This window comes from Oryza glaberrima, chromosome 4 (assembly GCF_000147395.1).
Source record: "Oryza glaberrima chromosome 4, OglaRS2, whole genome shotgun sequence".
Taxonomy (NCBI): domain Eukaryota; kingdom Viridiplantae; phylum Streptophyta; class Magnoliopsida; order Poales; family Poaceae; genus Oryza; species Oryza glaberrima.
Genome location: NC_068329.1, coordinates 26,613,288 through 26,637,506, shown reverse-complemented (window position 1 = coordinate 26,637,506; position 24,219 = coordinate 26,613,288). Strand labels below are relative to the sequence as shown.

Here is a 24,219-nt window from a genome sequence, read left to right as displayed (position 1 = left end):
CCATCACAGATTCACAGTTTTCAGGATTATTACTAAAAAAATTATCATATGTGCCAATATTGATAAAGTTTAAGATCCAGCAACTTAATTTCATTGGAGATATATAAAATTGATAAATAACTTGAGAAAATGATATAGTGCTTTTTCACAGCTATCCCCCTCTCTCCTCCTCCGGCCCACACACCATTGCCGCATCATCCACCGCCGCCGCCTCAGCCGCAGGTGAAAGCGGCCGCCGTCCCAGCACCCCTCCCCCCCCCCCTCTCTCTCTCTCTCGCCGGATGGGGGAGCGCCGGGCGCCGGCCAGGCGGGCGGGGTCGGAGGCGACGAGGGAGCGGGCGATCAATCTCCCTACGGCCCTGAACTGCAGGAGGTCGGCGGGCTCCGCCTCCCGCGAGTTGAGGCCGATGAGGTGACGTGCAGAAGCTGTGGCCGTGCTGGAGTTGCTGTGTCTGACGCTGACGGCAAGGTAAGGATCCAAGACTTTGTGCAGTTCAGTCTATACAAAAAGACAATTAGCCCGCGTATAAGATGGGAAATTTAGCGCTCGATGCTTCGATTGGTAGGCAGCCTTGAGATTGTAAACAAATGGCCATTGTCTGTGTGTCAGCTAGTAAAATTTAGTTAAGACTTAAGGTTATTCATGTTTTTATCAGTCTGAAACCAAACATTTCTGTTTAACGTCAACCCGGCTGTTTTCGCCCGGTCAAAAAATATGATATATTCATATTCATTGTGAGCCCATGCACCTGACCACGGGGAAGGGAGTGCTTGCGATCATATGTCTCCATCTTAGCTGAAAGATGCTTGCAGCAAGTCTACCGTTGAGTCAAGGGCAATATGACAACAACAGTCACCGACGTCAATAAAAGGGATAAGCCAGAAAAGCTCAATTGGACCTCTGCTATTCTTACCTTGCCTGTGTGTTATCTCACAAAAATCAGTAATTCATGCAGGCAAATACTAGGAAAGGGCATGCAATTGTTTTTTTCTTTTAAAATGAGATCTACCAATGGTTTCACCATGGAAAATCCACTTCTAGTTTGTATCCTGTTTGCAGTGGAGGACACTACCCGTTAGAATAGATTGCAATTTGATTGAATATATGGTCGGTTTCTTACTATCCCCACTGGATTCTGATAAATTGTCCTTGCACCAATGACCAATCCAGCCGAGACCAACAAACGAGCCAGTTCAATTATTTGATGTAGTCTACTGTACCTTCTTTTTGTTAAAACACAGTCAAAATTGCTTGTTAGCTTTTCTCTCCTGCCATACCTTGCTCCTTCCCCTTGAATATTTTGAGTAGCGTGCCCAAGTGGTACCTCAGGTTGTGAGCCTGTGACCTATTTAACCTCCGATTTCCAGTCCATTCTCCTCCATGATCCAAACTTTCCATCCTAGTTGATAGCAGTATTGCCATGGTCTATTTTTTCTTGTTAAAGACTAATGGCAAAGATGATGCTTTACCTTCTTCTCCTGCCATTGCTCCTCCTCACATGCATCTTTGCATCCTATGTTCATTCGATGGAATCAAGCACCTCCAAGTGCTCCAATATTCCCATCCCTTATCCCTTTGGTATTCTTGGTGGGAACCCTGCCCCAGCCCAAGGGTTTGAGATCACATGTGCCTCATCTGGCCCGATGGTACGCATTAACAATATCATGTTTGGGATTCTTAACATCTCGTTGCTGGATGGTTTTGTAAGCATCTTGGCCAGTGCCACTTCTCAGCAGTGCAAAAGGAATTCTAGCTTCAGCCTTGAGGGGACCAATTTCACGTTCTCAGATACAAGAAACAAATTTACAGCTCTGGGTTGTGATATGGTAGCCATGCTATTGAACGGTAGCAGCGGGTATAGCGGTGGCTGTGCTTCTTTTTGCTCCACCAAAAGCAATATAATTGATGGTATGTGCTCTGGCGTGGCTTGCTGCCAAGCACCAGTACCGAAGGGGTTAAAGAAGCTTGAGTTGGAGTTCACTAACATAACTGGGCAGCTCAGCAGGCCCAAGGAGGTCAATAATACTCCAACATGTGGCGAGGCTTTCATCGTGGAGCAGAACTCCTATGTTTTCTCTAGTGTTGATCTGAGCAACACTAACAGGAACAATCCTCAATACCGCCCTGTTGTTCTTGAGTGGTCCATTGATGGTGGCTACTGTGAGGAGGCGAACCGCTCCATGTCATATGCCTGCAAGGAGAACTCCTATTGCTATAACTCATCAAATGGAATTGGATACCGCTGCAATTGCTCCCTTGGGTTTCAGGGGAACCCTTACTTGCAAGGGCCCGATGGATGCCAAGGTAACGAATACATTCATGCTAGTTACCTCAGCTTATGTTTCTTGAATTTAGTAATCGGCAAGAATAGCTCATGCCTGATTTCGTTTGGTTTCATGTGATTTTTTTATAAGATATTGATGAATGCACCATTAAGAGGCCATGCACGCATAAGTGCATCAACACGAAAGGGAGTTTCTACTGCATGTGCCCAGCAGGGATGAGAGGTGATGGCTTGAAGGAGGGCAGTGGCTGCAATGGAATTGGCACACTGTTGATTGGAATAGGCAAGTTTCTGAAGCCCTGTATCACTGCCTTGCCATGTGAATGATGTAATCATTCAATTTGAAGGCTTGAGTTGATTAATGCTGCATCCAATAGAGATCCCTGAATTTTCTGTGTCTGTGCAGTTACTGGACTAGCTCTGCTACTGCTTCTCCTTGTTCTCATATTCTGGACCCATTGGCTTGTTAAGAAGAGAAAACTTGCGAAGATAAGACAGAGATACTTTATGCAGAATGGTGGAATGTTGCTGAAGCAGAAGATGTTTTCTCAAGGTGCACCACTGCGGATATTTACTTCTAGTGAACTTGAGAAAGCAACCAACAGCTTCAGTGATGACAATATCATTGGTCGAGGTGGATTTGGGATCGTGTACAAAGGTATATTATCCAATCAAATGGTTGTGGCAATCAAGAAGGCGCAGCGAGTTGATCAGAACCAAATGGAACAATTCATAAACGAGCTGGTCATTCTTTCACAAGTGAACCACAAGAATGTGGTCCAGCTATTAGGCTGTTGTCTTGAGACAGAACTTCCCTTGTTAGTTTATGAATTCATCACCAATGGGGCCCTTTTTTCTCATCTTCAAAATACATCTGTCCTGATTTCATGGGAGGACCGCCTAAGGATTGCAGTTGAAACTGCATCAGCACTTGCATACTTACACTTAGCTACAAAGGAACCAATTATTCACAGGGATGTCAAGTCATCAAACATACTCCTTGACGAGAACTTCACTGCAAAGGTGTCTGATTTTGGTGCCTCGAGGCCAATACCACACAACCAGACCCATGTGACAACTTTAGTGCAGGGGACATTGGGGTACATGGACCCTGAATATTTCCAAACAAGCCAGCTAACTGAGAAGAGTGATGTATACAGTTTTGGGGTGGTTCTTATCGAGCTATTGACAAGACAGAAACCTATATCTGATGGTAGGACAGATGATGTGAGAAATCTAGCATGTCATTTTAGTATGTTATTCTATCAGAACCAGTTGTTGGAAATTGTAGATTCTCAAGTAGCTGAGGAAGCTGGCACGAAACATGTTAAAACCGTTGCACAATTGGCTTTACGATGCTTAAGGTCGAGAGGTGAAGAGAGGCCAAGGATGATAGAGGTGGCAATTGAACTTGAAGCTCTGAGAAGGCTGATGAAACAACACTTGGTCCTGCAGACCGAAGAAGACCCTCTGCTCTGCGAATCAGGTCAGCATGCAGATGTAAACATCGAAGCATCCTCCGAGTTTGAGCCTTGATAACATTACCAAGGAGGAGGAAAGCATGGACACCATTCTACTCCCATTCAGGGCCCTCTCATGTTAGTCCTCCCAGCACAAATGGTTTTCCCTTAGTTATTATAACTCAGTCCCCAGTTTCATGACAATGATTTTCTGTGTTGCTCTGAGCTGCCAATCATGTAGAAACCCAGAGACGGGTATACTAGGAATAATTGGAGAGTGTTGTCGAACTCCAATGTCTGTTCAACTATTTCTCAGAAAGAAATATCTGATCCTTTCAGAAGTCAATTTGGTCTTAACATGGTGGTTAAAGTAATTCATTTGGAATGTACCAAACTTTATAAAGAAATGATAGGTTAGTTTCCCAATGTGCACTCCACTAGTTGTACCTGTTCCAAGGTAGCACGAGGTAAATCGATTTTGCTTGCCTTTGGATTCCATTAGCCGATGGGCAAACCGCAAACCAGATAATGACAACCGATTTTTCTTTCCTTTGATTCTATTAGCTGATGAGCAAACTCCAAACCGGATAATGACAACCTAACCCTATGGGGTTTCCGGTTGACAAAATGGCATTTGCAATTTGGCTCATGGGCACTAACCTGCTATTTCCACAAGCATGATGACTAGCAGGCTAGGTGAGAGATTGAAGTTGGTAAGGCTTGGCTCAAAACAAATTAAGGTTCACTTTATTAATTATTGAATTAAATATATTTTTTTAAAAAATCCATTGTATTGCAGGATGTGGTAAAATGTCAACTGATGCATCTGATTATAACATTATAATAAGAAAATTACTAAAGAAAAAAAAGCGAAGAACATCATCATATTTCCATATGAGAAGAAGTTAGCATTTCACAGGATTGGGATCAGATGTAGTCCCAACTACAACTGCACGTTAGGGACTGCACAAGATCTTGTCCATTCAATTTCTCAATGGAAGGTCTAGATTAAATGCTACAGTAGGCTTCCTATAATATTTTTTTTGCTGTATTTTCTGCATGAACAGTGTCTTATCAAATTTGGGCTTTTGAATTTGCATTCTACAGCTATAGTATGACTGCTTAAGTTGTAATCATACTAAGGACTGCACAGGAACCAAATCCCATTTCACCCTGCACGCTGTAATGTGTACTTTCTTCTGAAGAATGAAGGCCGGAAGTTCGGCCTTTTGCATCACTTTGTACACTCTCTTGCTCTTTCTGATAGTTTGCTCCTTGGCAAATGACTCTTGCTCATAGCTGGCCGCTTTTCTCCCTTCAGATTTAAGTATTATATTACATTGTTGACGCGTGTTGCATGGTCCTTCCAAAGGCCTTGTTTGCGCCATTTCTTTCAATTTGTAGTCGTTGTCGTCTCTGTTGTAGAATACGTCCAGGCAATTCCGTTTAGTGAACGAAAGCAGTGCCTGATGTTGATGAAGCAACCACCGCTAGCGCTAGAATAGATGCCTAGACGTCCAAATTGGCCAATTTGCTGGGTGTAAATACCGAGGTTGCGTGCCCTTCGCACTGTGTTGTCCTGTTAAGAGCACCCGCAATGATAAAGTAAGGTGAACATGTACATCTCAACAATAGACTAGATTAATAGTAAACCACCTCAATAGTATGTCTACATGAGTATCTACAGCTCTCTAATACATCGTCTCGTTTTTCTTTATAGACTATCTCCAGATTAGTAGATAGCTTTGCTCTCTCTTCATTTAATCTCTTTCAAGTAGGAAGTTTTTTTTATAGACTATCTTCAGATTAGTAGACAACTTTGCTCTATCTTTATTTAATCTTTTCTAAGTAGAAAAATATGCTGACATGTATATAGCATCTAGATAACTGTCCGGAGTTGGTAGCGAATGGAATTCCCGGCCCCTGGACTTCTTTCTGCCCACCTATTGCTTTCTCGTCATTTGATCGATGGGCGCATTACAGCTTGCGCACGGCGAGCTGGCTGCGACCAGCGCGCAGCTGCATCCTCTGCTACGCATGTACGCGCGTGTGCTCTTCAGGGCTTTTCGCTCGGAAGAAAGGCTTGATTTCGTCGTGGGAGCGTGGGTGGGTCTGTTAGTTAGGACATCGCGCGCGCGCAGGCGCATTTATGGTACTTCAACACCCGTGTGACGTGATCTGATCACACGCGACAGTCAGCACCGAGCGCATGACACAACGAGTGTTGCGACGGACACGTCGTACGTACATCTCGGCTCGCGCGCACCTCACGACTCGATCGGTTCGGGCCTCGGCCTGTTCGGTGTGGATTTTAAACCGTGCGGCGCCGTGCGCCCGCGCGCGCGCGTGCCGCGAGCAGAGGCTGCCGTTGCTGGGTTGACGGACCCGGAAGAGCGCGAAAACCATGCGCTGTTACTGCCACGAGTTACTGTCGGCAGAGGCCGCCGTGGACGGTGCGTCGGTGCCTCTCTTCCATAGAATGTAAACCGTGTGTGAGATGCACAAGGTCGCTGGTTGACGGGGAAAGGAATCGGGTCAAGTGTGGCTTGCGGCCTGCAATCGGTTTTACTACACGACGCCGACGGTGCTTACAAGTTATAGGCATGGATATCGCAATATCATATACTTTATCCGTTGCATATTAATAAGTCGTTTTGATTTTTTTAAGTTTAATTAAGTTTATAAAGAAAAATATAGCAATATTTTTAATACAAAATAAATATATTATTAAAATAAATTCGATGTTACATTTGATCGAACATAGAGAATTTAAAAAAAAAATCAAAGCGGGAGTAGATACCAGCTTGCTACTGCTAGGGAAAAGTTTCTAAAATAACTAATCACTCTCTCATATGTTTCCTTTGAATAACAATTCGACTCAACCACAAGTTATATCACGCCCTCCCATTAGGAACAAATCAGTCCACGTTTATTCCGTATAACATACGGCAAAATGGTGTTGACTAAAGGAAGAAAATCGCGCTGTGCTCCTCCGATAGGGGTATATGAAGACGCTCAGTCGCATGACTTGATCCTTGTAACTTTGCAGCAGGTTTAGTTCCTCGTTCTGACAAACAAGCACACATGGTTTCCTCCATGGTCCTTGCACAGTTGCTTCTCCTCTGCTTGTTATCGCTTTCCTCGAGCAGTTCTTCCCAGATCAGCCCATTCAAGTGCCCCAATAGCTCCGTTGATATCCCATTTCCTTTCCACATTGCCACCAACTCAAGCTTAACGTCAACTCCAGGCTTTGCGATATCATGTCGTCAAACAGGCCCAATGATTTTGCTCGGTGGTAACTACAGCGTCCTCAACATCTCCCTGCTCGAGGGATACGTACGTGTGACTGGCCAGACTGTATACTCCTCCCAGTGCCATAACAATAGCCAGGGAATCATCGACCTCACTGCCACAAACTACATGTTCTCCCACACGCAAAACAAGTTCACCGCCGTTGGCTGTGATGCCATGGCAATGATAAGAAACAGCAGCGATGTTGTCGGTAGCACCAACAGCACGGTGATGAGCAGATACAGCGGGGGGTGCGTGTCGTTTTGCGCATCAAATGGAAGCATCATCAGCGGCGAATGCTCCGGTGTGGGCTGCTGCCAGTCGTCAGTGCCCAAGGGGCTCAACAAGCTGGACTTGGAGTTCACCAGCATACGGGGCCAGCTGATGCCACCCACGAGTGTCGTCGGCAGCGGCAGCACACGGTGCAGCAAGGCGTTCATCGCGGAGCAGGACTCGTATGTGTTCTCTAGGCATGACCTATACAAGGACTTGGGGAATCTGCCGATGGTGCTCGACTGGTATATACAGGGTGGCAAATGCAAGGAGGCAAACCGCAGTCGTCAAACCTACATGTGCAAGGAGAACAGTTATTGCTATGAGGTGGAAGATGGAGCTGGATATCGCTGCAACTGCTCTGGAGGTTACACTGGCAACCCGTACATTGGATGTGTTGGTGAGAAATCCTCAATTCATGTGTTTGGTTGCCAATAGTATTACGAGCTAGCATGCCCTATTCTAATATCCTTTTTTGCTTCGTTTCCTACTTTTGACTACAAGATATCGACGAATGCAACGACGGGAATTTCTATCCATGCACCCACAAGTGCATCAACATAGCTGGTGGTTACAATTGTACATGCCCAATGGGCATGACAGGAGATGGCAAGAAGCAAGGCACTGGGTGTAAAAGAGATACAACAATGTTGTCTACTGTAGGCAAGTCTCTTGCAATCTTTAATACTAATTCTCTCTTTTTCGAAATTTTATCAACCAGAACAAACAATTGATTACTACATGAAGTAGTAGTAACTTCAAGATTCAAATACCCATGTCAGGTGGAAGCCTTGGTTTGATGGCTGTTCTCATTGTTCTTGGCTTTTGGACTTACTGGATAGTGAAGAAGAGGAGGCTTGCAAAGCAGAAACAACGATACTTCTTGCAAAATGGTGGTTTGTTATTGCAGCAGCAGATTTTCACCCACCAAGCACCTGCAAGGATATTCACCACCAGTGAGCTCGAAGATGCAACAAACAACTTCAGCGATGACCGTATTGTTGGTCGAGGTGGATATGGTACAGTGTATAAAGGGATATTATCTGATCAAACCATTGTGGCTATCAAGAAGTCAAAGCTTGTGGATCAGAGCCAAATGGAGCAATTTATCAACGAGTTGATAGTTCTTTCACAGATTGATCACAAAAATGTGGTCAAGATATTGGGTTGTTGTCTTGAAACTGAAGTGCCCTTACTGGTTTATGAATTTATATCGAATGGAGCTCTGTTCCACCATCTTCATAATACAAATTTGGTACCAATTTCATGGGAGCATCGTCTTAGGATAGCAACTGAAACTGCATCAGCTCTTGCAAATCTTCACTTGGCAAGAAAGGTGCCGATCATCCATCGTGATGTCAAGTCTGCCAATATACTGATTGATGAGAACTATACTGCGAAGGTATCAGACTTTGGCGCTTCAAGGCTAGTCCCTTCCAATCAGACGCATGTAACAACCTTAGTCCAAGGAACATTAGGATACTTGGACCCTGAGTACTTTTACACAAGCCAGCTAACTGACAAGAGCGATGTATATAGCTTCGGTGTGGTTCTTGTTGAACTATTAACTAGACAAAAACCGATATCTTATCATAGGCAAGAGGAAGGGATAAATCTAGCTTCACATTTCACGGCGCTTGCCCAGCAGAACCGACTACAGGAGATTGTGGACTGCGTCGTGGTGAAGGAAGCTGGAATGAGGCATGTTAATGTGGTGTCGCATTTGATTCTGAAGTGTTTGAAGCTTAAAGGGGAAGAGAGGCCAAGGATGGTAGAAGTAGCAATTGAACTTGAAGCGCTCAGAAGGTTAATGAAACAACACCTGTCCCTGAAAAGTGAAAAGGCTTTGAGAGAGCTTATGGAGCAGCAATCTGCTGAAGATTGCCAAGAGATGCAGTTGCTTCAAGAGGAGAGCGGCCAGGAAAAAATGAGTAACATTGAGCCGCTGAAGTTGTACCACAGGGACAGTGCCTCGGATAAATGCATGGAGAGCAGTCCACTTCTATCAATGGACCTCCCATGGTAGTGTAGTACAATATACCAACTGATTCTTGAGCCAATGGGAGTAAAGACTTTTCAATGCCTTCCATTACTCTTTGTTGTCTCTGTATACCATGGTTCTCTACATCGGCATGCCGAAATTCGCTCAAAATTTTTAGTTGAAATTCTATTGCCTTTTTCTCTTTAGTCTTTATCATGATCGTGCGTGCGGGGTCGGAAATGGTCGTGAAAATTCCCGAATGACCAAGTGTCATTTTCGTATAAAGGGTACTGTTAAAGGGTACTGTTTCTGACTGTTACCCTTTCGGTTATATATAAATTTTGTTTTTCAATTTCTTTCTGTATCATATTGATATCGACACTAAGTAGTTTAAATGATAAATATAATCAATTATTGGTCGATCGAGCGTCTTTTTCAAAAGATGCTACCTACTTCGATCACCCCTGCTTCCGAGATTAGTTGGGCCACTCCGTGTTCCTCGCAATCCCATCAGACCATCACAGGCCGGGCGTTTGCTGCAATCCCATTACGGCCCAACAATAAAACTATGGGCTGCACGTTCCTCGCGCTCCAGTGTCGGCCCAACTAGTAAATCGCGCAGACAATCCATCGAACGGCTGTGAATATAGCGTGACGCCTCCTGTCCTGTCCGACCTTTCTTCCTCCTTGTCCCTGGCGCCGCCGCCGTAGCACCAAAACGCACCAGAACGCGAGTGGAAGTGCTGGATTCGACCATTACGGCTTACGGGGCCCGAGGACACTTCGCCTCTGGTTACCAGAGCGGAGCAGCCGAGCAGTCCAAGCAAGCCGTGCTCATCGGGGTAAGTTAAAGCATGAGGTATATAACACTTTGGCCCTCCTTTAAATTCCATGGGAAATACAGGTAAACCTAGACCTGTAGCTCTACTGGTTGACGAGCAGTTAGCACTTGCCATTTGGCGCATGCCTCCATGGTCTCATGGGCAGTTGACTCAACTAATTCCACATTCATGATGGTTAGGGGAGAGACGATGAAGGAATTGAAAATCCCTCTAAATAGCAGTATGTTGTACTAGTAAGTTGGTAGCTGAAGCATCTGATTTTAATATTACAACGAGAACATCATCTTGCCAAATGAGAAGAAGATAGTATTTCAGATGGCAAGCTGTACTGGGTAGTACTAGTTTCGTCTGAAGACTGCAGGCTGGAAATTGGCCTTGCCTCACTATGTGCACTCTCTTGTTCATTGATTATCTGTATTGACTCATCGCTTCTGATGATTTGCTCCTCGTCAAACGACTCTCTTAGCCCATGTAGAACTGAAGCCACTTCCCTCATAACTGGTCGTTCTTCTCCCTTAACATTTAAGCATCTGGCTGAGAGCTGTGCAACAGCGTAAATCTGCTCTTCACCTGCTTCTACCAAAATCTGTGGCTCTATCTCCTGTAGTAGACGCCTTTCATTAAGCAAGATCACAATATACATAGCTAAGTTACAGGACTCCTCCGGCCTACCCACAGAAATAGGCTTTTGTCTTGTCAACAGCTCTGCAAGAACTACTCCAAAGCTATAGACGTCACTCTTCTCTGTGAGCTGGCTAGTTTGGAAATATTCAGGATCAAGGTAGCCAATTGTTCCTTGAATTAGAGTTGTGACATGAGTATGATTAGATGGGACTGATCTTGATGCACCGAAGTCTGCTATTTTAGCCACGAAGTTCTCATCCAACAATATATTGCTTGATTTAATGTCTCTGTGAATGATTGGTGTAGAAGATGTAGAGTGGAGATAGGCAAGTGCTCCTGCTGTTTCTTCAGCTATCCTTAAGCAATCTTCCCATGTTAAAGTCCTCTTGTTGTGGATGTGTTGGAAGAGTGTTCCATTAGGAATGAACTCATAAACCAACAAAGGAACTTTTGTCTCTAAACAGCATCCCAAAAGCTTGACAACATTTGGGTGATCAATCTGTGATAAGATGGTTATCTCATTGACAAATTGCTCCACATGGCTTTCATCAAACAAGATGGACTTCTTTATGGCAATCGTAGTCCTATTTGGAAGGATTCCTTTGTAAACAGTGCCATTTGCACCTCGGCCAAGGATTCGGCTATCGCTATAATTGTCAGTGGCATTCTTAAGTTCTTCTGCACTAAATATCTTTGCTGATGACTCCTCACCTTGAGAAGTGATCATCAAAAATCTTTGCTGCAGTAGCAACCCTCCATTTTTCCTGAATAACTCAGCTCTCTTTCTTGCCACCTTTCTTTTCTTCATTGTCCAGTAGTAGCACAGCAATGTTGTAGCCAGCGTGACCGTCAGTGCAAGACCTACACCTGCAGACATTGTATGAGAATATCCACAACTTGTGTTAATTTTCTTCCTTAACCGATCTCTTGTGGAAGTAAAAGAAAATGTAAAAGTTTTCCTTTAAAAAAAAAAGAAAATGTAAAAGTGCGAGCCATATTAGGATTCTATGACCGATTGTGCATGGTGCCGGTTTATTTATGAGTTCCGACTTCAATTCTTTCGTGCAAAAACAATACTATTGAGGTATTTTTTACAGCCCTAACACATTATTTCATGTTTATCGTCATTAGCTATGTCTAATCTAGTTTTACTAGCTCAATCGTATCATTAATCATGAATGCAGTCAATACACTGGTCATATCTATACGATGTTTCATCATTCATGTTAATAATGATGTAATCATTAACGGCTATATATTATGGATCAGCAGTTCTGCAATGGAGATATTTTTTATATATCAATTGCATTAATAGCAGAGGAATGAGAAATAAAAATAAAAGAGAGAAAATGAATTATCTGATGAAGAATGCTGGGTGTTGAGTATGTTACCCAAAGCAGTATCTAAAGGAAAGTGCCTTTTGCAGCCACTTCCCTTCTTCCTGCCATCGCCATTTCTGCCTTCCGGGCAAGCACACGAAGTTACTCCTTGTTCATCCTTGCAGTACTCTGGGTACATGCAAGGGTTCCTTTCTGGGTGAGCACACACATCTAGACCTAATAATAAGTAAATATAATAGTAAATTGCATGCAATTAAGTTTTTCCAAATGAAAGATGATGTAGTCTGCTGGTGGTTTAGAGGGTGTTTAGATTTAGGGGTGTAAAGTTTTGGCGTGTCACATCAGGTATTATATAGGGTGTCGCATGAGGTGTTTGGGCACTAATAAAAAAACTAATTATAGTATCCGTCAGTAAACCGCGAGACGAATTTATTAGACCTAATTAATCCGTTATTAGTACATATTTACTGTAGCACCACATTATCAAATCATGGAGCAATTAGGTTTAAAAGATTCGTCTCGCAAAGTAGTTGCAATCTTTGCAATTAGTTATTTTTAGCCTATATTTATTACGGGATTGCCTATACATTTGTCGACAAATTTTTTCCCAAAAATTTAACAGATGTAATTATAGTACAATTGTAGTGTAATTATACTGTAACTTATATATAATTACACTGTAACTTGCATGTAAAGTGTAATTACACTACGATTGTACTGTAATTACATCTGTTAAATTTTTAGGGGAAAATTTGTCGACAAATATATAGCAAAATCGATTTAGTACTTCATATAGGTGTTCAAACGTTCGATGTGATAGGATGTAAAATTTTAGGGTGGGATTTAAACAGACCCTTAATTTTCATTGTTGAAAAGGATATCTCGAAGCCGTTCCGATTAATGTTTCATTTAACGAATAGATTGTTTCCATTCGTTAAACTAAACAGAAATTTGAACAGTGGAAACTTTGTTCTTTCCTTATTAGAAAGACTGCACTTAAATTACTCTTCTGTGCTGTGAAGAAACTGCACTCTGCTTTATCGTACCTTGCGGTTGGTTTGAGGGAGAATTGCTCTACTGTTATTGGTCAGATTCTTCGCATTACTAGGAGTAGAACATACTCCCTCCGTCCCAAATATTACGTACAGCCATATTGAAGTACTTAAATAGTACAGCTAAGAACTTACTATATTCCAGCCATAGAAGATGCACACAATGTCTTTGTAGCGTGTCAAGAGGAAGAAATATATCCTTTTATATTGACATTTTTAGGTAAAAGGGGAGCAAAAGAACCGAACAGTTTTCAAAACTAATCTTATATACTCCTAATACCTTTAACTTCTGGCACAAGGGGACTGAATCAATTATTTCCTCCGTTTTCATCCCTGACTCTTTTTTTTTTATGTTACAAGATGATCTGACTTTTTTTCTTGATCAATTTTTCTTAAGTTTAATCAAATTTATAAAATAATTAGCAACATTCACGACACCAAATTAGTTTTAATAAATCTAACATTGAATGCACTTTTGATAGTACTATGTATGTTTGTTTTGTGTTAAAAATGTTGGTATATCAAAACTAAAAAAAAGCGGAGGGAGTAGTACCTATGCTATATGCGAATGAGAATTGTGATGGGTGATGCAACGGTGATTAATAGGATTTTGTTCGGTCCAAAAATACGTGACATGTTACCAGATGGTGGAAGGGAGTCAATACTGCAGCCTGTCCCAGCCCTGTAACCATCGCCAACCGTGTTCTTGGGGCAAGAGCAAGTAAAGCCTCCATCAGTGTTTTTACAGGCATCTCTGCTGCAGTTGTTGTTATTCATATCCCGGCATTCGTTGATATCTTCATAAATAGTGCGAAGCTTCATTCAGAAAGCAAAAAAAACATAGTTCTATAGCCAGCAGGTAATCGAGTGAGCTCCCAAATTATCTGTTTTTTCACAGGCTAAATCACAAGTTCTTGAAGTGAAAATGAGCAGCAGTGAGCTCCCTAATTATCCGTCTTTAAAATGTGGAGTACTAGATCTGTGTGTTGTCGATGAAAGTACTTACCTGAGCACCCGTTTGGCTCGTACGGGTTCCCCTCGTACCCTTGATTGCATCTGCAGGTGTAGCCCGTTCCGTTGTACACGTCGTTGCACGTGCTCATGCTGCCACACTGGTACTGTGGCGCGAGGATCTGTTCGCAGTTGCCCGGAATCGCCCAATCCAAGACCATCCTGCGGTAACCGGGCGGCACCAGCGCGTCTTTCAGTGACATCTTCCGGCCATCACCGGCGCTAGTGAAGACTTGCTCGTTTTGGTCGAGGAAGAAGACGGCACTGCAGGTGTTGGCCTCCTCGCCGGAGACATTCCCCGACGGCCATGGCTTGTCGAACGTCAGGTTGAATTGCTGCGCGCCATCCATCTGCATCCTGGCCGTGCAGCAGGCACTGATCTCGGCGCATGACCCGTTGAAGATGGTACCGGAGCTTACGCCGCACCTGGCAGTTCCGCAGCTCGTGGTCGTGGGTGTCCCGTCACCACCACCCGACGAGCTCGTGAAGTTAGCGATGAACCTGTAGTTGCAGCCGGTGGCGACGAGTATGTTGCGCTTGGAGAAGGTGAAGGGCGTGGCCTCCAAGCTCGTCGGACCCGGAACGACTCCGGTGATCTGCGGCTTCGGCCTCCCGCTGCGGTCGTAGCACACCTGTTTGATGGGCCCTGCTCGTATGGTGATGGAGGATTCCGGCACCGACACCTTGTCGATTTCGTAGATATGCTCGCCGATCCGGAGCATGGTCTCGTTGTTTGGCCCGCATGTTACCATGAACCCGGGGACATAGGCTGCGCTGCTCCTTTCGCCGAAGGGAAAGGGGACATTCTTGCACGTCAGGTTCATCTGCGGCGATGGTAGGGGCGGCAGCGTCAGGCTCTGGGAGAGCGCGACGTGGGGCATCGCCGAGAGGATGGCGAGCGCGAGCGCGAGCGCCAGTGGGCCGAGAGGCCATGAAGCCACAGCAGCCGCCTCTGTGGCGGCTGGAATGCTTGCTCGCCTGCACACCATGTCGCCTATGCTCAACTGTACTTCTCTGTGGTGCATGCACGGGAGCGAGAGGTGATAGGGCCCGAGAGGACCCGGGTGGAGTGGGTCAATCCGTCAATGGGTCGTCTTTATCGTAGGAGTCGTGCTAATTTTCTTGTAGATTGTTTTGGAGATTAATAACCTGGAATTTTTATGTAAAAAGACTTGGGCCTTACGAGCCTCTAACAAGAAAGGTAGGGGAAAAAAACTTGACGCTTATGAGTTGCTTTAGCTCGATCGGCCTTAATTACAAAGAGCTCTAGACAAGCTCAAGCCTAAAACAATCTCACAAGCCTAGCCATTGAGCTGAAGTTCAAAGTAGTTAGGGGCTATCTATTTGTAATGGCACTGAATTTTTTTCTTCTGCGTACATTTTTTTCTTTGTCTAGCCGAGTTCAAAGTTATACAAGGTCTCATATATACGTATTATGATATTAATGATTTTGCTATATATATTTATCAACAAATTTTCTTATAAAAATTTAACAGATGTAAATTTAGTATAATTATAATGTAATTATATTGTAACTTGTATGTAACTACAATATAACTTTCACGCAATTTTGAACAGCCAAATTTTCTTGAAAATTCGTGCAAGCCAGGAAGAAAAGAATCATAATGTAAAGAAAAGAATCATAATGTGTGCCCATGTGAGTAGATTCAGTCCCACGACCTCCGTTTCACGGAAATACCATTTTATTGAGGGATTTTTTGAGTTAAGTTATGTTGTATTTACATGCACATAAGTTGTAATGTAATTACATCATGAAAAATATGTAGTGAAAACCGCATATGCAGTGGAAACCTAAAAATTACCGTTGGATAAAAATAGACGTCTAAGACTTGTCCATTTCATCAATAGTAAAATTTTTACTCATGATTGAATCTGTGAGTAAAATTTTTACTCTTATTGGCGTGGACAAATCTCATACGTTTATTTTTGGATCCAACGATTGTTTTCATATTTCCACTATATATTTTCCCCTTACATTATGGTTGTACTATAATTACATTTGTTAAATTTTTGTGTTAAAATTTGACGACAAATGCGTAGATAGTCCTGATATGAATTCCTTGTGACGGTTCTTTTTAAAGGAACCTACCAACCGAAATTAAGACTTAGACTTAACAATGATACTTGTATTTATGGCTATTTTTTTAGTAGTAGATACCAATCAACATCTAGACGCGTATGGTGATTTCGTCAATCTCAAAATATATCGTCCTAGTTTTTCGAATGTGCTAATTAATAGAAGTAGGCTATGCACCGTTTAATAATAATAATAATAATAATAATAAGTATTATTATTATTATTATTATTATTATTATTATTATTATTATTATTATTATTATTATTACATACACATATAAATATGGGTCAGTGTGCGCGTTGAATTACAACTTACCAAGCACGTTTGTGACTTCGTGCAATTTTGCAACTTTAACGGAACATAAAAGGTACTAGCATCATTGGCAGTTTATTTGGCACTCGGAAGGAACGTACGAAATACCATAAAGTATATCACAAATCGGTCATGAAGATAAGGCCCTCCACTCGAAAAAAAGTAAGATGAAGATAGGTGCTGGTCAATTGCTGGTCGAAGTCGATGATAACCCCAGCTGGACTTATTATGCAAACCACTAAAAGATGGCATTTGCCATTGGAACATTCGATGTCGTTGATAGGCTCACTGCGGTTGAAATCGCCACGGAAATCGTTGATACGTATGCCCTCGATACGACGGCTGCCGTTCGGAGAAGGTCTGCTTGACGGGACTCCCAAAATGTGAAGATATTGCACGGTCCTTTCGGAAGCTATGATTCCCCCTTCTTTCAATTTCCGGTCGTTGTGATCCTCTCGTAAAAATTGCGAGGCTTGAGCAGTTGCATCCTATTGGCATGTATCTACGAAATTACAAAACACCGGTATCCCGTCGCCACGGTATCCAAGCGACCAAGCCGTCCGCCTCATCCCTGTCTAATCTGCGAGTCTTTTACCCCTATGCCATTAAGAAAGTTGGAGATTACGTGTGTGTCACAAAAAAGTTTTGAGTTACCTGTATGCCATGAGACAAACTTTTTTTTTTACCTGTGCGCCACTTTGGATGGAATCAGCACTAACGGAGACAAACAGAGGTTTGAAAGATCTATTTTGCCCTTGCTAATGGATGGAATCAGTGGCGGAGGCGGCGTGCCGGCGACGGCGACGACCGGCGGCGGCGACGGCGTGCCGGCGATGACCGGCGGCTGCGGCTAGAGGCGCGCCGCCGGATAGACGAGGCGAGGCGGCGGTGGCGGCGTGCCGACGACGACGACGACCGGTGGCGGCGGCGGCTAGACGAGGCGAGGCGGCTACAGAGGCGGCAGCGGAGGCGGCGTGCCGGCAACGGCGACGACCAGCGACGGCGGCGGATAGACGAGGCGCGCCGCCGGATAGACGAGGCGAGGCGGCGGCGGCGGCAGCGGCGTGCCGGCGACGGCAACGACCGGCGGCGGCAACGACCGTCGGCGGCTAGGCTAGGGCACGGGAGAGGAGTAGTAGAGATGAAAATGCTTCAGGGACAATTTAGTCATTTTTCATACGTGGGTCCTACATGTCAGATCTCATTCTCTAACAGAAGGTGGATGGAATGGCACACGAGTAAACGAAAGTTTGTGTCATGGCATACAGGTGACTCAAAACTTTTTCGTGGCACACGCATAACCTCCAACTTTCTTAATGGCATAGGGGTAAAAGATTCCCAATCTGCTCTCCGTCCAACTCACTTACTTGCTAGTCTTTGAAATGATAAGGCATCAGCAATGTAGAAATATAGAATCTTAAGTCCCATAAGGAGTTCATATACATTGTGGGAATAGTTTTTATAGGAGCCACTTGAATGAGCTACCATTATATCTAAGGACCAGGCGACCAGCCATAAGCAATAAAAAATTTGCTCATCTCTTTTCCTACTGTGGGAGTCGGTTGCTTGTCGCCATGGGGAGGGAAGAGGCTCCTCTGACGTACTGCCCTCTGACGTGAGTGGCTGACATGTGGGTCCACCAGCTGTGGGCCCCACATGTCATTCTCTTAAGTTAGAGGGCAGTACGTTAGAGGATCACGTTCCCATGGGGCGGGGAAGAAGGTGATGAACCCACCATATGAATGGGGAATAACACAAGGAGCAGGCTCGAAGCACCCGGATGGAGTTGTTGTTACCGGAGATCCAGCTGCGAGGGCCGTCGCCGGATTCGCCGTGAGCACCGCCGCCACCGGATTCGGCCGCGCCCGCAAGCGCCGACACCGCCGCCACCAGATCCGGTCATGCTCGCGAGGACCGACGCCGCTGCCGCCAGATCCGCTCGTGTTGTGCCTGCGAGCGCCACCTTCGCCACCCCGGAATCCGGTGCTTGAGCATGCTGCCTCCATCGTCTGCGCCGCAAGCGCCACCTCCTTCGCCATGCTCACCATGCCGCCTCTACCATTCGCAAGAGAAGAAGAAGGGGATCGGATGAGGAGGAAGAAAAAGGAGGTAGTTGAAGACTTGTACGATTGAGAAGCAATCCGAAGGAAGCCAGAAGTCATGATCGGACATGAGATCGAGTTACAAGTCCTGATTCATGAAGGGGAATCGAGTTACAAGTGGTAGCTAAAGACACATTGAGAAGCAATCCAGAAGTTATAGTCGTCGAATATATCTCGTCGGGCTATTCTTGACGGCTTCTAGTCGGCAGATTATTCTAGTCGCTCTATTCCCTATTGTAATATTTGTGACATCCCATCCATAAATCCATATAAACTGAACTAGAGTTATTACTCTCCTTGAGAGCCCAAACCAATATAAATATTTGTCCTTGTCTGCTGGATATGATCTCGCGTATAACATGGTTCTAACGATACCCATACTCTATAAATCCCGTCTACGGGTATAGCCCGTTGACAATATGCATAGGTTGTGTAGATCTATCAGTTAAATAGGTTTTTCTTATTCTCTTCAATTTTGTACTGTCTCAGTTAGGTTTGATATATTAGATTGCTAATTATAAGTTTAATTCTAGTAAGCCTAATAAGTTTTTATGCGACATCCATCGGAGTTTCTAGCCGACGAGTTATCATTATTCTAAGGTTCAGTTATAAGATGTATCGGTTAGTTAGCCGATATATATTTTAATCTACTTGCACCAGGCCTCTATCCAATGTATGCTTAAACCATCGAATCTGCATCAACTACACTATTAGCTGATTGGTTCATTGGTTCGATTATTTCTATCATTGCAAGATCAAAATAACTGCCACGTCCAAATCTTATCAAGATTTAGAATCTGCATTAGAGCCTTCATGTACAACGAATTTCACATCAACAGACAGATAGAGGGAGAGAAAAACTAGATAAACAAAAAACCGCAGCTGTAGTCGTGAGAAATTTTTATCACCACGTGGTAAATAAAATGAAGCTGGATTTATTCTTTACTCATAGTAGGTTGGATTTCATCAAATTTGCATCTTCTCCATTCAAGAACTAGAAATAACTAAAATAGCATAGCTTTAGAAAAGATATAAATGATCGAACTAAATTTGAAAATATAATATTCATTTAGTTTTTTTTCAAAAATATTCGAGACACAATTTTTTTTTTCAGAAATATACCGTTAATCGCGCAAAACCGATGCGCGGAAATAACTTGATGACCCGGGCGGTCTCGCGTAGCAACGCAGCCAAAAACAGCGCCAGCTCCAAACAATCTCAACTAATGATCATGATTAGTGATTAATTAATCTAATTAGACACTAATTAATCACTAAGAATTGACCCTACTGTTTCGGTCTCGCGTGGCATGTTGGTTGTGCGAGACCATTCGTTCTTACAATCTCACCACGCGACACCTCCCGCAATGTCACGCACACATCATTTTTGTGTAACTGTTATGCAGCATCGACGATATATCTTTGAAAAAATTATATCCTGAATATTTCTGAAAAAAATCAATAAATAGTATATTTTTCAAATTTAATTCATAAATGATGTGGCTTAATGCTCCATCATTATGGCTTTATTAGACAAGGAAAGAACCACATGAACTATCTTTAGTGGGATACATATATAATGTGGTTTGGGATACATACTCTCACGCCTTCCATATTATAACTCGCCTTTTGATATGCTATTTAATTAGGTCCACCATTCGTTAGAAGTAATTCGAGGTCGCTCTCTCAGCTCACGGGTTGCTTTGACCCTTCGTTTGACGGGGCTTGATTCAGATGTGCGACTCTATATTATCACGTAGTAGTACATTGTTGACGCATGTTGCATAGTCCTTCCAAAGGCCGTGTTTGCGCCATTTCTTTTGTTGTGATCGTTGTCGTCTGTTGTAAAAGTGACGTCCTGGAAATTCTGTTTAGTGAACGAAAGCAGTTCGTGCGTGATGTTGATGACGGAACCACCGCTAGATGCCTAGACGCCCAAATTGGCCAATTTGCTGGGTGTAACTACCGAGGCTGCGTGCCCCTTCATACTGTGTTGTCCTGTTTACCAGCCGAAGCTTTGGTAGCGAATGGAGCTCTTGTTCGACTTGTTTCGTGGTGCACACGCGCGCAGCGGCGTGTCTGGGTCGTGCGCGCGGCGGATGGGTGGTTCAAAACCCGGGGGGAATCTGGCCATTTAGAAAATTCCCTCCTCTTTTTTTTTTGTCTCAAAAATTATAAAATATTGTCTCCGATGTTTTACAATCAATTACACAAATTTTTTTAATGTCTATGGGCATTATTACGTTTTTACGGTATCTTTCAGCCAATTACATTTTTACGTGTTCCGTAACAAAATTTGCCATAGGTAAAGGATGGTAACTTATCATTGAACTATTTGATTCCATTTTGATTCTCATCTCAACACACGAGTCGTTTGTCACTATGCACTCGCCCTTCGGAGAAGGGCAACTTGACGTGACTCCCATCATGCAAAGATATTGCACACTATGCACTCGATATAATGGCTGCCCTTGGAAGAAGGCAGCTTGATGGACGCACGGTACTTTTGGAAGCTATGACATAATTTTTTTTTTTACATTTTAGACCATTGTGAAACGGTCGTTATCGATTAGTTTTCACCGTCAATATTACCAAAATAAAAAAGAACTAGTAATGTTTACAATACATATATATGTTAGAATAATAAACTTTCACTAGTATTAGGTATACTAACCTTTTGCAGAGAATGACAATAAAGTGGAGGAGAATCGACATCAACTCAGACGATAAATCAATCGGACGATGTCGAGAACCAGATTTGTGTATGAAAAGGGCCAAGAACTCAGAATTGACATGATGAAATGGGCCAAAATTTACAAGTCTGCGGAGAAGAGAAGTCCAGGAGGCCACCAACCAAATTATGGGCTGGTTGGGCCGGCCTCAGGTTCGGCCGAACCTTTCTCCACCGTTGGATGTGGGGTTTGTCAGGGACACTTCAGATCTTCTCCAGATGGCGGTTGCAGGGTACTTCGGACAATTCCTCTTCCACAACCGTCATAACTACCTCTATATAAGGAGCTCACTCTCTTCACTTCAACACACACCTCAAGCAATAGCTCTCTCATTTCTCTCAAGTTTAGTTTAGTAGTATCTAGCTGGTGGAATAGGAATAGAGTAGAAATCAGGAGTCCGGAAGCCTTCAGAAGAGTTCGGGTATGGCTCTAGCAGCTTTCCTTTCATCTTTTGTAAGCTTTGTACTTTTATTAGAATACTCTTCTAAATACATTTATGGTATTGAAATACTTTCCGAGTATATGAATACCTACTTTACATTATGTTCAAGTTATACTGAATATATGGCTAGCTTATCTGGGAGATGCTTTAGTGCGGGTATAATGTTTGCTTATGCAATTACTCTATGTCATGATGATGATATTAGAGTAGCATCTGGTAGTTTAGACGTGGTGTCTAGATTACGGGATATCATTATTTGGGGTTATATATTGCGGATGAGAGGTGGGCCGCTGATGGTGACAGCTCAGTACGAGTATTTCTCCGCGCCGGTATATAATCCTAAGTTAATTCCCTGGGGAGGGTATTCCTCCGTATTTAGCCCCGGTTGTATGGTCATGACGGGCTGTCGTAAGGAACTCGGCAGTCAGGAATGGCTTCTCGAAGTACCAGGAAGGCATCGGATAGAGGGTATTAGTTAGTATATCAGTTAACTAGAATGTATGTATACTATATATATTAAAAGTATAGGAATAGATTTTCTTTCTCTTTTCTTTCCACTTAGCTTAGAAGATTTATTATGAGAATGAGTAGTAATGCTTGTGTGTCACTCTACCCTTGGATTATGTTTAACTCCTGCTTAGAATATGATTATTACAAGTAATATATAAATTATTAGTCAATGTTCTCTCTACATGATCTTCCCACGGGATAAAATAAATACGATACCCTTGAAATACTCTCGGGTGAAATACTACAATGGTATATCCGTGCGCTTGTGGATGAACTCTGTAACCATAATATACTAGGAGTATTTCTGCGCCATTGCTGGGAATTATATTTCTAGTAATGTCATTAAGAAATACCAACAAGCATCTAAAAATTTGTTTTATAAATAAATCATTGGAAAAACCTACTTAAGAAATAGACCCTTTTCGCGGCGCTAGCGTCGGTGTTATGGTCAAATATGACAGCGCTAATAATATTAGTGTCACCCCCTCGCCCCTCGCGAAAGCTAAGCTGCTATGTGAAGGGGTTGACTCCAATGACAATGGTGCTGTGGAGCAATTTGTAAAAAAAAATAAAAATGACTAAAATGTTAATATTTTTATTACAAATTACAAATAGGTTTTCTATTCCAATGACACTTACGTCAAGGACCTATTTATTAATATTTTTATTATGAGGTCATTTTTTTTTCAAATAAATCCTTGGCGTCGGTGTCGGTGACGCTGAACCCCTTCATACAATTACTTAGCTTCCAGGGGGAGAGGACAACAACATCAATGTTATTGATGCTGTCATGTTGAACCATGACGCCAATAATACCGGCACCGTGAATAGGGTATATTTTTAGAATAATCTTTTTTATAAATCTATTTGTAAAATAACAAATAAGTTTTCAAAAGGACAAAAGGTAAAAAATCTCGAAAGCTATGATTCGCCTTTGTTTCAGTTTGCAATCGTTGTTCCCTCGTAAAAGTCCCAAAATATAAATGATATGTTTCAAAATATAAGGGATTTTAGATAAACCAGATTCATAGTACTGAGATGTGTTTCTTACATTTTAGGAAGATGAAAGTATTTGGTAGCGCCCCTGTTACACTGGTCATTGCTCTTTTGCTTTCACGTCACTTGGATCGAACAGATGGTAGCGCTCTTGTATGTGGTGGCCAATGCTAAGGCTTGAGCTTTATTTTTTAAAAAGGCTACTGCGAGCAGATAGCAACTTAGCATAAAACGCTGTCAACATTAAAAGGTGCGTGCGTGCCGCTGTCAACATTAAGGCTAATCTGGTTCCCCTCGTCTCCCCATCTCGAGTGCGTCCCTCCACGGTTTCCTCCGTGTAAATTTACTCGTGAAGCCTCTGTGTTGCGTTGCATGTGCCGTACCTGAATTGATGATGGCCATATGAGCTTGAGAATCTAAGGCCATATATACAAGAAGGAAACTTTGCGGAAAAAATGCACCGAAGGTCTCTGAACTTGTCACCGAGATACGAAAACATCCTCAAACCGCAAAACCAGATATACAGGGTCCCTTAACTATACAAAACCGGTCACCCAAGGTCCTTCGGTGGTTTTAACCCCGGTTTTAGTCTATGTGGCGGCTGAGTCAGCGTGGGACCTACGTGGGCCCCACCTGTCAGCATGCCACATCAACGCTATCTCTCTCCCTCTCTTCTCTCCCACTCGTCGTTTCCCAAACCTCATCGCCGCCACCGACAGAGGCATGGGTCGGCGGCCTAGATCCACCTCGGTGAATCAGTCGCGCGCGTCGCCGGTGAGGCCGACACGGACCCTTGTCGCGTGCTGCCGCCCATGACGAGCTCGCCGAGATGCCGCCCAATCCGCCGCCTGTCGCGCTCGTCAACGGC

The 24,219-nt window shown here is 43.4% G+C and overlaps 2 protein-coding genes and 1 pseudogene across 2 annotated transcripts; 2 read left to right on the top strand and 1 right to left on the bottom strand.

The window, feature by feature from the left end:
• The first annotated feature begins 136 nt into the window (after positions 1 to 136).
• Positions 137 to 5,066, top strand: LOC127769848 (wall-associated receptor kinase 5-like; annotated as a pseudogene).
• Positions 5,067 to 6,803: 1,737 nt separating this feature from the next.
• LOC127769935 (wall-associated receptor kinase 2-like) lies at positions 6,804 to 9,664 on the top strand. Its single transcript, XM_052295596.1, has 3 exons — positions 6,804 to 7,709; positions 7,814 to 7,972; positions 8,092 to 9,664. Exons 1-3 carry the CDS (start codon positions 6,830 to 6,832, stop codon positions 9,333 to 9,335), a joined length of 2,283 nt encoding a protein of 760 aa, XP_052151556.1. The 5' UTR covers positions 6,804 to 6,829; the 3' UTR covers positions 9,336 to 9,664.
• Positions 9,665 to 10,278: 614 nt separating this feature from the next.
• Positions 10,279 to 15,207, bottom strand: LOC127771926 (wall-associated receptor kinase 5-like). The gene is made up of 4 exons (XM_052297872.1): positions 14,155 to 15,207; positions 13,790 to 13,945; positions 12,148 to 12,312; positions 10,279 to 11,623 (listed from the first exon to the last, which is right to left on the bottom strand). The coding sequence occupies exons 1-4, from the start codon at positions 15,182 to 15,184 to the stop codon at positions 10,413 to 10,415; spliced, it is 2,562 nt and encodes an 853-aa protein (XP_052153832.1). The 5' UTR covers positions 15,185 to 15,207; the 3' UTR covers positions 10,279 to 10,412.
• Positions 15,208 to 24,219: the final 9,012 nt, after the last annotated feature.

What these genes read in the sequence shown, in the direction of transcription:
- LOC127769935 (XM_052295596.1), top strand. Translation starts at nt 6,830, where the DNA reads ATGGTTTCCTCCATGGTCCTTGCACAGTTGCTTCTCCTCTGCTTGTTA. An exon ending in CCCGTACATTGGATGTGTTG is followed by an intron (nt 7,710 to 7,813) that starts GTGAGAAATCCT and finishes TTTGACTACAAG; the next exon opens with ATATCGACGAATGCAACGAC. An exon ending in AACAATGTTGTCTACTGTAG is followed by an intron (nt 7,973 to 8,091) that starts GCAAGTCTCTTG and finishes TACCCATGTCAG; the next exon opens with GTGGAAGCCTTGGTTTGATG.
- LOC127771926 (XM_052297872.1), bottom strand. Translation starts at nt 15,184, where the DNA reads ATGCACCACAGAGAAGTACAGTTGAGCATAGGCGACATGGTGTGCAGG. An exon ending in CGAGCCAAACGGGTGCTCAG is followed by an intron (nt 13,946 to 14,154) that starts GTAAGTACTTTC and finishes CTATTTATGAAG; the next exon opens with ATATCAACGAATGCCGGGAT. An exon ending in TGACTCCCTTCCACCATCTG is followed by an intron (nt 12,313 to 13,789) that starts GTAACATGTCAC and finishes ACTTATTATTAG; the next exon opens with GTCTAGATGTGTGTGCTCAC.